We start from the raw sequence: 12861 nt of genomic DNA on the forward strand, positions 1-12861 counted from the left end.
TTGAAAGTCAACAAAATCCAACATCCAGTTGGCTTCAACTTCCTTAACTGAAAAATGGGATAATAATGTACATTCCTCATGGGTTTATTGTGAGGATAAAATGGGGTGATATGTTTAACATTTATTATTGAGAGACAGAGAGAGACAGAACATGAGCAGGGGAGGGGCAGAGAGAGAGGGAGACACAGAATGTGAAGCAGGCTCCAGGCTCTGAGCTGTCAGCACAGAGCCCGACTGGGGCTCGAACTCACAAGCCGTGAGATCATGACCTGAGCCGAAGTCGGACACTTAACCCACTGAGCCACCTAGGCGCCCCAGGGGTGATATGTTTAAAGTGCTTAGTTTTGTGCCTAGCTCCACATACTTTTATCCAAGTGAGCTATTATTATTGGTGGTGGTTGTTATGGTGGTTGTGTCCCTGCTGCTGCCACAGTGTCCAGTGCCACGCCAGGCACGCTGTTGACCCTCTGTCCATCTGCGGCCAGCATCCGGAAAGAACCTCATGATAGCATCCCTTGTTTGACTGCCTCTAACTTCTTGGTTTATGTTGTGTGCCCTTGAAGCAAATTTTCTGAGACCTGGTGAATATAAATCCTTGGAGGTGTGTAGAGATGTTTTAGGTAGCAAAGGTCCCTGTCTATTTTCTCACCTCCTCTCTCTTGCCTGGCCCCAAGCAGTTGGAAATGATTGGGTGGGAACATCTACTTACTTGCTACACTTTACACATACATACTACCTGAAAAAGCCAATTAGAATTGCTTACTTAAGAAAATCCCTAAGGGGCGCCTGGGTGGCTCACTCGGTTAAGCACCCAGCTTCAGCTCCGGTCATGATCTTGCAGTTTGTGAGTTTGAGCCCGCTTTGGCTCTCTGCTGTCAGCACAGAGCGCAGTTCAGATTCTCTGTCTCCCTCTCTCTCTCTGTCCCTTTCTGCTGTGCTCTCTCTCAAAATAAATAAATAAAAATTTAAAAGAGTCATTAGGGCTTCTCCTGTTCATTGTGTGCATTTTGATAGCATCAACCCTGCAGTTACGCTTGAGACATCCTGGCCTAGTGAATGTGTCCTTCTGGGATGCTCTGAAGTGTTTCTACTTGTATTTAGAAAAGCTGGCTTAAAACTCGTAGGTTTAATGTTCTGCATCCCAAATGCTATTAGTTGTCAGTAAAACTAAGCCTGCCTACGCACTCTTCTATTCTTGATATATAAATAGGTTCAGCTGCCTAACAATTAAACGTACTATATTTTGCACATGCACATTCCTCAAGGAGACATTTAGAGGGTAGATGGCTTTTACTTTTGCGATGCTATCTGGAAACCATCTTCCTAACTTTCTTCCCCAAGTGGGTATATGGTTGACCCTTGAACAACCTGGAGGTTAGGGGCCCCGACCCCTGTGCAGTCAAAAATCTGCCTATAACTTTTGACTTCCCCAGACTTTATTAATAGATTATCATTGCCTGGAAGCCTTACCGGTAACATACACAGCTCATTAACACATATTTGGTATGCTATATGTATTATATACTGTATTCTTACAACAAAGTAAGCCAGAGAAAAGAAAGTGTTCACTTAATCTTAAGGAAGAGGAAAATACATTTACAGTACTGTATTTCTAAAAAAAAAAAAAAAAAAAAAAAAAAAGCATATAAATAGACCTGCATAGTTCAAACCAATGCTGAAGGGTCAACTCTATTTTGAAGGGTTGGCAATGAGACTTTTGGTCTGTAAAGCCCAAGACACAATCTCCAACATGCACAGGAAATCCAGTATCAAATTTCTAGCTGATCTTCATAGGGACAGGCTCAGGACCAGCTCCTACCTGTCAGAAAAGGTCTGCACTGCATGCTTAATATCATACATGGCCACACATGTTTGTGGCCGTAAGAAATGCCGGTGACAAAGACAGTAAGATGCCAGAGAAGAGAAAAGATCAGTGGGGTCTGAGAAGATGAAATTGTAGTCTTAGGTAGAATTAGTCATTTAATAAAGTTGAAGGAAGGAGCAGGGCTTTGCATATTCCAAGGCCCCTGAGAGGTCTGCCTGCCAACCCTGAAGGGGAAACCAGCCTTTTTTGATGAACCCTTCAGAATTTCCCTTCTGGGCAGAACTGGGACTTGAATAATAACACCAAGCATTATATGGTACTTTCAGATAAAAAGTTTTATTTATTTTTCCATACGATGCAATGAGGGACGTGGACTAAATATCACCACTCTTTTACATAGAAAATGAAGCAGAGAATGAAGACACTTTTCACTTATTTTGGGCACTCAGGCTGGGTCTCTGAACCCTGACCTCACTCTGCTCTCTTGTATCCAGGGTTGCTTTATCTGACACCAGGGTGTAGGGGAATATGAAGTCTCACATTACAGCCCTCAAGATACCCAGCTCTAGTCTAGACCCTGCAGCTTACCGGGTCTGACCTGGCCCCATCTCCTAAGCTCCCTGCCTGTTTTCTCATGGTAAACGTGAGGACTGCGTCTGGCTGGTTTCTAGAGCATAGCCCAGAGGCTCGCTGACAGCAGGGGATAGCTCATTTGTAGGGCCAAGAACTGGAGATCAATACTGAGTATGGTGTGCCCGAGGGCACTGACTGCCTTAGATGGCCGAGAAGGCTGGCAGCACAGCAAGAGAGAAAAGGAAGCACCCGCGGGTAGATATAGTGGCCTTACAGGCCGAAATGTCATAGGTCTCCATACTTTGCAGGTAGTGAGTGTGTGGAATTCAAGCGGCAATTTGGTAAATTTCCACATTCAATTAAAGGTAAAAAGAGCCTAGGTCTTTCCCTTTGGCATAGCCAGGGGCACAGAGTCCAGGGCGGAGGAATCCGGTCGGACCAGTGGGGGGCTCCACCGAACGCAGGCTCCGTTTGCCCTGGGGCTGCCCCGCCGCGCAAAGATTCTCAGATGGGCGGGTCACGGTGGGCGCCGACGTACGGTCCGCGTCCGTCCTCCGGATGCCCCCCAGCCCCAAGTCCGCCGGCCGCCCTCGCCTCCACCCCGCCCCCCACCTCCGTTCCGGGTCTCTCCCTCCCGTGAAGCTTAACTGATCTGCAGGCGGGGGCGCGGGTGATGGGAATTCCTAGAAGCCTTAGGCGGCTGCCCAGGATTTAAAGTTAGGATCCTCCGAGGACCCAGGAGGTTGGCGCTCACACCCCGCCTCCAGGTCACAGAAAGGCCCGGGGGGCGTGGGCAGGGAGAACCCCCACTCACCATCCCCGTCCACCCCGGATCCCGTTTCCACCCAGTCCTGCCAGTCCGGGCTGAGCCGGAGGGGACCGGGGACGAGGCTGGGCGCGGGGGGGGGGGGGGGGGGGAAGGGGGAGGGAGGAGCCCCGGGAGGTGGCGGGGGCAGGTAGCAGCAAGGCCGGGAGAGGAGGGGGCTGGGCCGCGGCGGAGGCGCAGTGGGGCTGCTTCACCGCCTCTGGGGCACCCGTCGGACCTCCGCCGGCTCCGCCGGGAGTGGGGATAGTGAGTCAGATCTCGGGCACCCGCGGGTCGGGCGGGTAGCGGGGTGGGGGTGGGGGGGCGAGTCAGGAAATGACATCAGAGGCCTGTGCCTGGGGAGGGGAGGTCTGAGCCGGGCCGGGGCGGCGTGGGCGGCAGAGCGGGGGCGGGAGGACTTCGGCTGAGCCTCCGGCCTCAGGGCAAGAGCCGGGCCCCTTCCTGGGGGAGTTTCCTGCCGGGTCCGCCCTCTCCGCCTCTCCCCGCCCCCTCTCCGGGCCGCTCCTTGTATGGTCTGAGCGCCGCTCTCTCCCCGCCCCCTCCTTCCCTCCCTCTTCCCTGCGTCCCTCCCCGCCAGGCTGGAGGCTGCTCGGGACCCGGACGCAGAGTCCGCGGACCCGGCTGCGAGGCGGCCACCCGAGACGCGGCGCGCACGCTCCGGCCCGCGGTGAGGCGCGGGGAGCCGCCCGGCGGACGCGCACGGGGAAGGGCGGGGGCGCGGGCCGCCGCGCGCGGGGGGCGGGGTGGGGGGGAGCCGGGCCGGCGAGGGGTCGTCTGCCCGGGTCGCGCGCCGCGTAACCTGGCCGCCCGCCCCCAGCAGCCCGGCCCGGCCATGGCGGCCCCCCGCCCGCCTCCCGCGATCTCCGTGTCGGTCTCCGCTCCGGCTTTTTACGCCCCGCAGAAGAAGTTCGGCCCGGTGGTGGCCCCAAAGCCCAAAGTGAATCCTTTCCGGCCCGGGGATAGCGAGCCTCCCCCGGCCGCCGGGGCCCAGCGCGCGCAGATGGGCCGGGTGGGCGAGATCCCCCCGCCGCCCGCGGAAGGTATGCGGCTGGGCTTGGGGGCTGGACCCCGGCGGGCGCCGGGCCGGGGACAGCGGTGTCGGGAGTTTGGGGGTGTCTGGAAAGGTTGCGGCGAAGGGGGCTGGGCGCAGCTAGCCTGTCCCGAGCAGATGTTCTTACCTCATCGCGGAGCTCATGGCTGGGAGCCAGGGCTCCTGGGACCGTTCCAAGTCCCCCGCCTGGGGGGTGGGAGGCGGGAATGTGGGGCACGAATTTTCCCCTCTGGGTCCGTTTTCCCAAGTGTAACGGGAGCTGCATCACTCCTGGGTCGAGCCCCCGCCTTTACTGACCCCGTGCTCCCAGGGCGACCTGCGTCTTCCTTTGCTTGCCACACGCTCTCCGGCGAAGGGTGGGGGTGGGGGCGAGAGGTCGTGGGTTAGGGGTTAGAGCTGTGGAAGGAGGGTAACTTGGGGAAGGGGTAGAGGGGGCGCCGCTGACTGTCCTGTCTCCTGTCTTCTCTGGTCTTCCTACCTCAGACTTTCCCCCGCCACCCCCTCCCATCCTTGGGGATGGCGACGACTCGGAGGGCGCTCTGGGAGGTGCCTTCCCACCTCCCCCTCCCCCTATCGAGGAACCGTTTCCCCCTGCGCCTCTGGAGGAGGAGATCTTCCCTTCCCCACCGCCTCCACTGGAGGAGGAGGGAGGGCCTGAGGCCGCCATACCTCCCCCCCCACAGGTATGGAAGCTTGGGAAGGGCGGCTACACTGGGACACCCCCAAAGGGAGCAGAGGAGGGTCCTTACCTCTGATCTCGCCTGCATCTCTGGCCTGATTGGGGTGGGGTGGGAACGAAGACCTGGGATGGGTGCTCAGACCCCAGACTCTCCAGCCCAGGGAGAAGGTGAGCAGTATTGATTTGGAGATCGACTCTCTGTCCTCACTGCTGGATGACATGACCAGGAATGATCCCTTCAAAGCCCGGGTAAGGGACTGGAGAGGGGGAAGGTGGGGGGAGGGGACGAGGAGGGCAGGCCTGCTCCTCTAACTGAGCTGCTCTCCTCTCCCGCTACCTGTGCAGGTGTCATCTGGATATGTACCCCCACCAGTCGCTACTCCATACATTCCCAAGTCCAATACTAAGCCTGCAACTGGGGGCACAGCACCCCTGCCTCCTTGGAAGTCCCCTTCTAGCTCCCAGCCTCTGCCCCAGGCTCAGGCTCAGCCTCTGAGCCAGACCCAGTTCCACGTGCAGCCCCAGGTCAAGCCTCAGGTCCAGCTTCACGTGCAGCCCCAGCCCCAGCCCCAGCCCCAGCCCCAGGCCCAGCCCCAGCCTGTGCCTTTCACGAACACCCAGCCTCGAGGACCCCCAGCCCCATCTCCGGCCCCAAAGTTTTCTCCAGTGGCTTCCAAGTTTACTCCTGTGGCTTCCAAGTTCAGCCCTGGAGCCCCAGGTGGACCTGGGTCACAGCCTAATCAGAAGTTGGGGTCCCCTGAAGCTCCCTCTTCCAGTAGCACAGGCTCCCCTCAGTCCCCCAGCTTCACCTATGCTCAGCAGAAGGAGAAGCCCCGAGTGCAGGAGAAGCAGTATCCAGTGGCCCCACCAGCGCAAAGCCAAAATCAGGTGAGGGAGGCGGGGGAGGCCAGGCTGAGACCAGGGGGCCAGGGAATGAGGGCGAAGGTGGTCCCAGTGAGGTGGGCAGCATGGTGGGATAGGAGTTTTGAGCCTCTGAAGTTGGCCAAGCGGGTCAGTGGTAAGAGAAAGCTCTTCTGAGGAGGGCCTGGCAGGGTCTGGGTCTGGGTGGGGCCTGACTGGGCTTTGGGGGAGCACAGTAGGCTGTGAATCAAGGGAAGGATTTGGTGGACCCTCCCTTGCACCCTGCCCCCTAGAATGTTAAAGGGAGGGATGAGATCATCACCAGTTTGACCTTGCTTCTTCCCCCTTCTTAGATTCTTGAGTTACATCTCTCTGCTCCTCTGAGCCACCCTCACGGCCCCAGGGCCCACCCCAGGGCCCATCTGGTGATAAGAGTCACAGGGGCAGTAAACACTGGCTGAGCCAGCATCTGCTGGGTGCCAGGCTCTGTGCTCTGTGCTCTGTGCTCTGGAGGGAAGAGATCTCAGAGGTTAAGTCTGAGGGAGTCAGATGGGCCTGGGATAGAATTCCCGGCTCACAAGACCCTAGGCAAGTTAGGTGAACTTTCAGCCTCAGTTTCCCCACCTTTACCATAACACCCCACACAACAGTTTTGTGAAGATTAAGTGAGCTTACTCAAAGTAGAAAGTGCTGGGGTCTGTATCTAGCTCTTGAATGCTCAAAATAGAAAAGTTATTCCTGTCTGACCATTTCTGCCTTCTGGTTGGGGGGATTGAGGTCTGAGTAGAAGGGCCCCTGAGGGTCGTCTAGTCCTACCAGCCATCAAGTTAACTGACGGCATGGGTGTGTGTGTTTGTGTGCAGACACAGTGGAGGAAGAGATACTAAATGCCAGTGAGTTTTGCAGAACCTGGTGTTTCAGAGCTCCGGACAGGCGTCAACATGGGGGCCTGTGGGTTAGGAAAGGCGTCATCGCACCTGTGTGCCTTGAAGGATGGTGGGACTTGAGGTTGGAGAAGAGCAGGAAGGGCATTTGGGCAGGAAGAGCATGAGCAAGACTCAAGGGCACAAGCATGCCAGGGTGTTTGGAGAACACACAGTAGTCGGTTCCTGTGGGAGTATTGCAGAGCTGTACCGAGGGAGGGAGGGGCTGGCTGGAGGGAGGAGGAAATAATAAAATAGCACACCAAGGGAGCATGTCCGTCCTGGAGAGTCACGAATGGGTTCTGAGGAGTTGCATGGCTGGGCTGGAGGGCTGGCGACAGCCGACAGCCCAGCCATGCTTTTGGAAGCTTTGGGAAAGGTTTTTTGGCAGAGGTGCAGGCTGGAGGTAGGAGGTCAGCAAAGTGAGGGAGAGTTCACTCCTGGGCAACTGTAGTGTTATGAAAAATAAGGTCAAGATAGGAGAGCTGTTAAAAAGGAAGAGCCTCCAGGCTTGGTAGCTGATAAGCCTTTGGAAGAGGAGGGGTGTGTTGGGGAATGACAGTATTGCTGACCGAATAGAGAAGTCCAGAAGGGGAAATGGTTCGGACGGGAAGGGGAGGGGTCCAGCTGTCAGCCTGTTGAGCAACAGGTTCCAGGAGGGCTTGGCCTCAGCTGGGACTGTCATTCAGTTAGAAATGGAGGCCTGGGTGTCAGGTGGGGGCGGCAGACTTGAGGTGTGGGTGTACATGGTGTAGTGTGTGGTGCCCCAGGCGTGGCACGGGCTGCCGAGGGGCCCAGGGGATGCCGAGCAGGAGGAGCTGAGGGCCTGGGAGGAACCTCGGGTGATGCTCAGGTTGACCACGAGGGAGGGGGGCAGGCGGAAGAGGGGCTCCAGGCAGAGTGGGGTCTCGTTGGAAGAGAGTGTGATGGCTGAGGAGTTCTTCATGGGTGCGGGCGAGGACTGAGCCCAGAGATTTGATTATTCAGAAGTCCTAGATGGCTGTGGGGTGGCCTGTTGGTGCCCTGTGGTGGGGAGGGTGTGCGTGCGTGTGTGTGTGTGTGTGTGTGTGTGTGTGTATGCGTGAGAGAGAGAGAGAGGGAGAAAAGCAGAGGGAAGAAGCTGATGAAAGAGGGGTTTATGATGCCTGAGAGCAGGGGCTGCTGCTAGGATGGAGTCCTGGAGGGAAACACGGGGTCACCCCCGCCCCCAGGCATTCCCAGAGAGCAAGGGCAGTGTGGCCACAGGGTTTTCTGGGAGAGGAGGGAGCTGGAGCTGGCTGGCTTCCGTCTTGTAGGAGGTGAGGTCATCGGTGAGCGGGGAGCGAGCGGGGAGCGAGGGGAGGACGCAGTTGGGGGCTCGAGGAGATGGAAAGGTTTGGAACAGCTGCTGTGGGGAAGGCGACTGGGAATCCGCAGGAGCCAAATACCAGACAGCTGGGCTGAGGCTGGAGGGCGCAGAGGGTGCTGCAGTGTTTGGAGAACCCACTCTGCAGTGTTCAGGGAGCCCTCCACCTACTTCCTGCAGCTTGGAGTCAGAAGCAGGAAGCAGGCAGTGGCATGACCCAGGGTTGAGATGGAGCCAGATGAACAAGAGATGGTGGCTGAGGGTGGCCTTGTAGAAATGAATGGTTAAGGGAGCAGACCGGGTGGGGAGGCGAGCCAGAAAGTTTCGATGCTTCGATGCGTAAGACGCAGGGGGTGGGCTGGGAAGCAGAGGAGCCTTTCTGATCGGCTCATTTGGTTGGTGTGAATGGGGAAGGAGGGCGGAAGGTAATCATTGGGAGGTCAAGCGTAGGATCATGGCGTAAGATGAGCTTGACCAGTGAGTGGCAATTTCGAAGTGTTCCGTGGTGGAAGGTACCTGAGCTGGAAGCACGTTTGGAGCCACTGAAGTTGAAGAGCTAGAGGGCCGAGGGCCACGGGTGTTGAAGCTGTGGCAGGCAGAGAGGAAACTGTGGCTGGACTGAGTGTGTCTTGAAGGGTTGTGCATACCCGCGGGGAGCTGATGTCCGTGAATGGTTCCTACTTCCAGAGAGCGGGACAGGCATCTAAGTGGTACCAGAGAGCAAGGGCCCTTCCTCTGTCCCCAAGACGCCAGGAAGGGAAGATTGGGAGAGGGAGGGGTGGAGCTCATTGTGGGAAGGGGCTTACAGGGGACGCTCTATGTGGAAAACGCCTGGAGCTCTGGATGCACACGGGTATGAGCACGATGGAGCCGGGGCCGAGGGGAAGGTGGCTGTGGGAGGAGGTAGCTCGGAGGCTTTGGGGTTCCAGTGTTACAGGAACCGAGGCATTATTGGCAGGTGGCAGGTAGGATATTCCATTCTGCGGGGGCCGCAGTCCTGGGAAACCAGCCCCATGTTTCTGTGGGAGCCTCGTGGAAGCACTGGTAGCCCCTGCGGCAGCTCCCCTGGGACCGCTTGGGGTTCCTGGCAGTGCCCCCCACCCCCAGTCCGCAGCTCTCCCAGGACCCTCTTAATAGAAAGGGGAGGCGGGTGGAGGGAATGGTCCTTCTCTGAGGCCTGCTGGGGAGGCCGCTTGGGGAGCTGTGGGCTGGGCTCCCAACGACAGCCCTGGGGGTTTAACCTGTGATTCCCGCCTGTGTTGTATCCGCACGCTGACAGGGGCTGCTCAGAGCAGGCGGGCCGGGTAGGTGTGTGTGCACACGGGTGCACACGCCATCACGTGCCGACCTCTTCCGTGGGGGGCCATGTCTGCGCATGCTCTGTGGAGTTGACGCGTGGCCGGGTGTGTTGGCTGCTTCGGTGACCTCAGCTGCTGTGTGTGTGGCCTCTGTCCGCTCAGTTGTTCTGGCCTGTCCGTGACTGCCCGGGGGGTGGGGGGTGGGCAAAGTGGGTGGAAGGTTCATCCCCTTCCCCTTATTTGCGTGGTGCTGGGGGTCAGGGAGGGAGAAGGAGGAGCTTTCAGAGTCCAACGTGAGCGTCTGGGAAATGCGCGGGGAGTCAGTCCTCATTGGAAGAAAGTGGCCAAGCTGGCTGGGGAGAGTTCTTGGAGGAAGATGACTGTCGAGAGAGGATGAAGAGAGTGTTGGGGTTTCAGGTCCGCTCCCCTGGGGCCCCGGGACCTCTGACTCTGAAGGAGGTGGAGGAGCTGGAGCAGCTGACCCAGCAGCTGATGCAGGACATGGAGCACCCTCAGAGGCAGAACGTGGCTGTCAACGGTGAGCTCACGGCCTCCCTCAGGGCCTCCCGCCGCTGCCCCGCAGGCTCCTGGGCTCCGCACCCCGCCCCCAGAGCCTCCGATCCCTTGCCCCGCTCCTTCCTCCTATTGACTTCTGTTTTCTCTGGCCTCTCCAGAGTCCTGTGGCCGGTGTCATCAGCCCCTGGCACGCACGCAGCCTGCAGTTCGGGCTCTGGGGCAGTTGTTCCACATCACCTGCTTTACCTGCCACCAGTGTGAGCAGCAGCTGCAGGGACAGCAGTTCTACAGCCTGGAGGGGGCGCCCTACTGTGAGGGCTGCTATACCGTGAGTCAGGGCTGGGCCGAGGGGCACGCCGCCGTGGGGCTCAGTCAAGGGCCGGGTGGGGACTTGGGGCCAACGCACCTCGGCAGCTGCCTTTTGGGTGCCAGTTCCTTGCTGATGTCCTGCTGCTATCTCCTTAGGACACCCTGGAGAAGTGCAACACCTGCGGGCAGCCCATCACTGACCGCATGCTGAGGGCCACCGGCAAAGCCTACCACCCGCAGTGCTTCACCTGTGTGGTCTGCTCCTGCCCGCTGGAGGGCACCTCCTTCATTGTGGATCAGGCCAACCGGCCCCACTGTGTACCCGACTACCACAAGTGAGGACCCACCTCCTGTCTTCTGGGCTCTTCTCTGGCTGCCAGCCGCGGTCGTCTGGGAGCTGGGTTGCCTCCTGATTCTGAGACAGCCCCCAACCCCTGGCCTTCCTTTCTGGCCCCACATCCTGTGTGTAGACAGCAGAGACCAGTTCATCTGGATTTAGCTGTCCAGTGGCCTCAGACCTTGGTAGCAAGTCTTGGCTGCTGGCAAGTGCCCTCTGGCCTTTGGCTCGCTGAGGCTTCTCGTGGGTGCGGTCTTGTGTTCAACAATGTGTGCTGGAATGACTTCATTTCACGCAGGCTGGGTTCTAAAAGTTCTTTCGGAAATCAGCTTTTTAGAAGTCTGGTTTTTCCCTAGAAACAGTGTTTACAAGGTGGCTACTTTCTGAGGCCAGTGGCAGAATCCCATAGCTCAAGGGCAGTGCAGGGAAGCTGCAGAATCCGACTCCCACCTCTGACGGTGTGTCTGAGGTGTGTGTTGTTAAAAATTCCACCTTAGGCGTCCAGAACTTCACATCCCTCCCTCCATACACCCCAGTGGTCTGGCAGAGAGACACCTGCGTGGCCGAAGGCTAGGGTCAAGGGTCCAGGGATGGGGGCTGGAGAAGGATGCCTCTGACTGCAGTGTGGATGACAGACGGAGTCAAGACCCAGTGGCAGAGGTTCCTGGAGTGGGTGAGGGGAAAGGTGGGAAACCCCCTTGACAAGGGCCAGATAAGGTGGCTCGTCTCAGGACTTTGTGTGGCGCAAAATGGGCTAAGTCTGCTCTGTTGCCACGCAACTGCCATCTCCCTCCCCTGCGCTTTCACGGGCAGCCCTGGGTACCCCTTGCCCCGTGCTGACTCCTGCCCCGCTCTCGGCCCCTCCAGGCAGTACGCCCCCAGGTGCTCGGTCTGCGAAGGGCCCATCATGCCTGAGCCTGGCCGCGAGGAGACCGTGCGAGTGGTCGCTCTGGATAAGAACTTCCACATGAAGTGCTACAAGTGTGAGGTTGGCCGGCCCCCAGGGCTGGGAGGTGGTGGGACACTGCTCGCTACCAGGTGGTTGGTGGGCAGTGCCAGCCTGGAGGTCGCAGTTGCAATTTTGACGGGGCGCGGTGCCCATACTTGTCCCCACCCAGATGCTCCCGTCACTGCCCATGATGCAGGGAGGGGTTTCTGTGGGGTTTCACTGAGCTTCCGCTGTATTTCAGATAAACCAAGAAAGGGGGCGGCCGGTGGAGGAAAGGGTGTGGGGCTTCGCTATTTTGGGGAGGGGGGATGTGCTTGGTGAGGCTAAAGGAGGAAGTGAGGGGAGTTGAGGCAGGTGGGAGAGGCCCCACATCTTTTATTGGGTGGAGGCCTTGGGAACAGCTCTTCCCACTGCTCACCTGGGCGGGAGAGGCCTAGGGACAAGAGTGAAAATGGGCAGTAGAAGAAGTGAGGATAGGGCTAGGGGTAGGTGTGACTGGGGACACAGGCAGTGAAGCTGGGCATCAGCCAAGGCATAGAGCATTTGGTCTTCCTAATTTAAAGGCGGAGGTGTCGGGCGGGGGTGGGGGGGGGGGGGCGTGCACCGGGGCCTTCCCAACGGTGGACTCTTCCTTCCTTCCAGGACTGCGGGAAGCCACTGTCCATTGAGGCGGATGACAACGGCTGCTTCCCCCTGGATGGCCACGTGCTCTGCCGGAAGTGCCACACTGCCAGAGCCCAGACCTGAGTGGGCACCGGCGAGTCCGTTCCTTCCCCATTAGCGGACCATCCACACTGAGACCACCCTGCCCTCCACCTGCCCTGCCCCCCTTCAGTTATCTTCTGATGTTCAGCCTCTCCTTCCACACCAGCCCCTGCCCCGTATCCCAGGTGTCCTGTGCAAAGCCCCGACATGGCCTAGGGCTGCAGCGTCCCAGCTCTGGGTTTCCAGTCCACCCCCATCCTGCAGGGACCACCCCCCCCACCAAGGTGTGCCCCACCTGAGGGGGCACCAGGTTGAGCGCTGCTGCTTTCACTGCTGCACCGATGCCCTTGGCTGGTCCCCTAGCAGCCGTGCATTCTGCTTGCTGAGGGCCTGGAGACCCCCTGACTCGGGGAGGCTGGGCTGGGCTGGGTTGACTGGCCTGGACACCCCCACCCACCCCCATGCTGCCAGGTTGTGGCTATAGCTACAGATAAAAAAAAAAAAAACAAAAAAAAAAAACAACACCTGTTTTCCAGAATTCTCAGGAATCTTTCTTGTGTGTACAGCCCTCACAGGTGGGATGGAGGAGATACAGGGATAAAAAAAGCCCGGGGTAAAGGTGAAAACTCCGTTCCTGTTTATTTACAAAAATATATATGTATAT

At 58.2% G+C, this 12861-nt stretch overlaps 1 protein-coding gene across 2 annotated transcripts; it reads left to right on the forward strand.

Moving 5' to 3' along the window:
* The first annotated feature begins 3638 nt into the window (after positions 1–3638).
* Positions 3639–12729, forward strand: ZYX (zyxin). Of its 2 annotated transcripts, none has more exons than XM_047838942.1 (10): positions 3639–3891; positions 4042–4264; positions 4759–4958; positions 5111–5203; positions 5300–5842; positions 9799–9919; positions 10056–10225; positions 10363–10541; positions 11411–11531; positions 12135–12729. In XM_047838942.1, the coding sequence occupies exons 2-10, from the start codon at positions 4057–4059 to the stop codon at positions 12237–12239; spliced, it is 1740 nt and encodes a 579-aa protein (XP_047694898.1). In that variant the 5' UTR covers positions 3639–3891; positions 4042–4056; the 3' UTR covers positions 12240–12729. The 2 variants fall into 2 exon arrangements, with proteins under 2 accessions (XP_047694898.1, XP_047694891.1); XM_047838935.1 differs by having other exon boundaries at positions 3640–3891; positions 4045–4264.
* The last annotated feature ends 132 nt before the right edge of the window (positions 12730–12861 follow it).

The sequence above is a fragment of the Prionailurus viverrinus genome, chromosome A2 (assembly GCF_022837055.1).
Source record: "Prionailurus viverrinus isolate Anna chromosome A2, UM_Priviv_1.0, whole genome shotgun sequence".
Taxonomy (NCBI): domain Eukaryota; kingdom Metazoa; phylum Chordata; class Mammalia; order Carnivora; family Felidae; genus Prionailurus; species Prionailurus viverrinus.

Bases quoted from the DNA above. Each gene is read 5' to 3' on its own strand.
- ZYX (XM_047838942.1), top strand. From the start codon at position 4,057: ATGGCGGCCCCCCGCCCGCCTCCCGCGATCTCCGTGTCGGTCTCCGCT. The intron at 4,959-5,110 runs GTATGGAAGCTT...CAGACTCTCCAG, and splicing joins CCATACCTCCCCCCCCACAG to CCCAGGGAGAAGGTGAGCAG. The intron at 5,843-9,798 runs GTGAGGGAGGCG...TTGGGGTTTCAG, and splicing joins CAGCGCAAAGCCAAAATCAG to GTCCGCTCCCCTGGGGCCCC.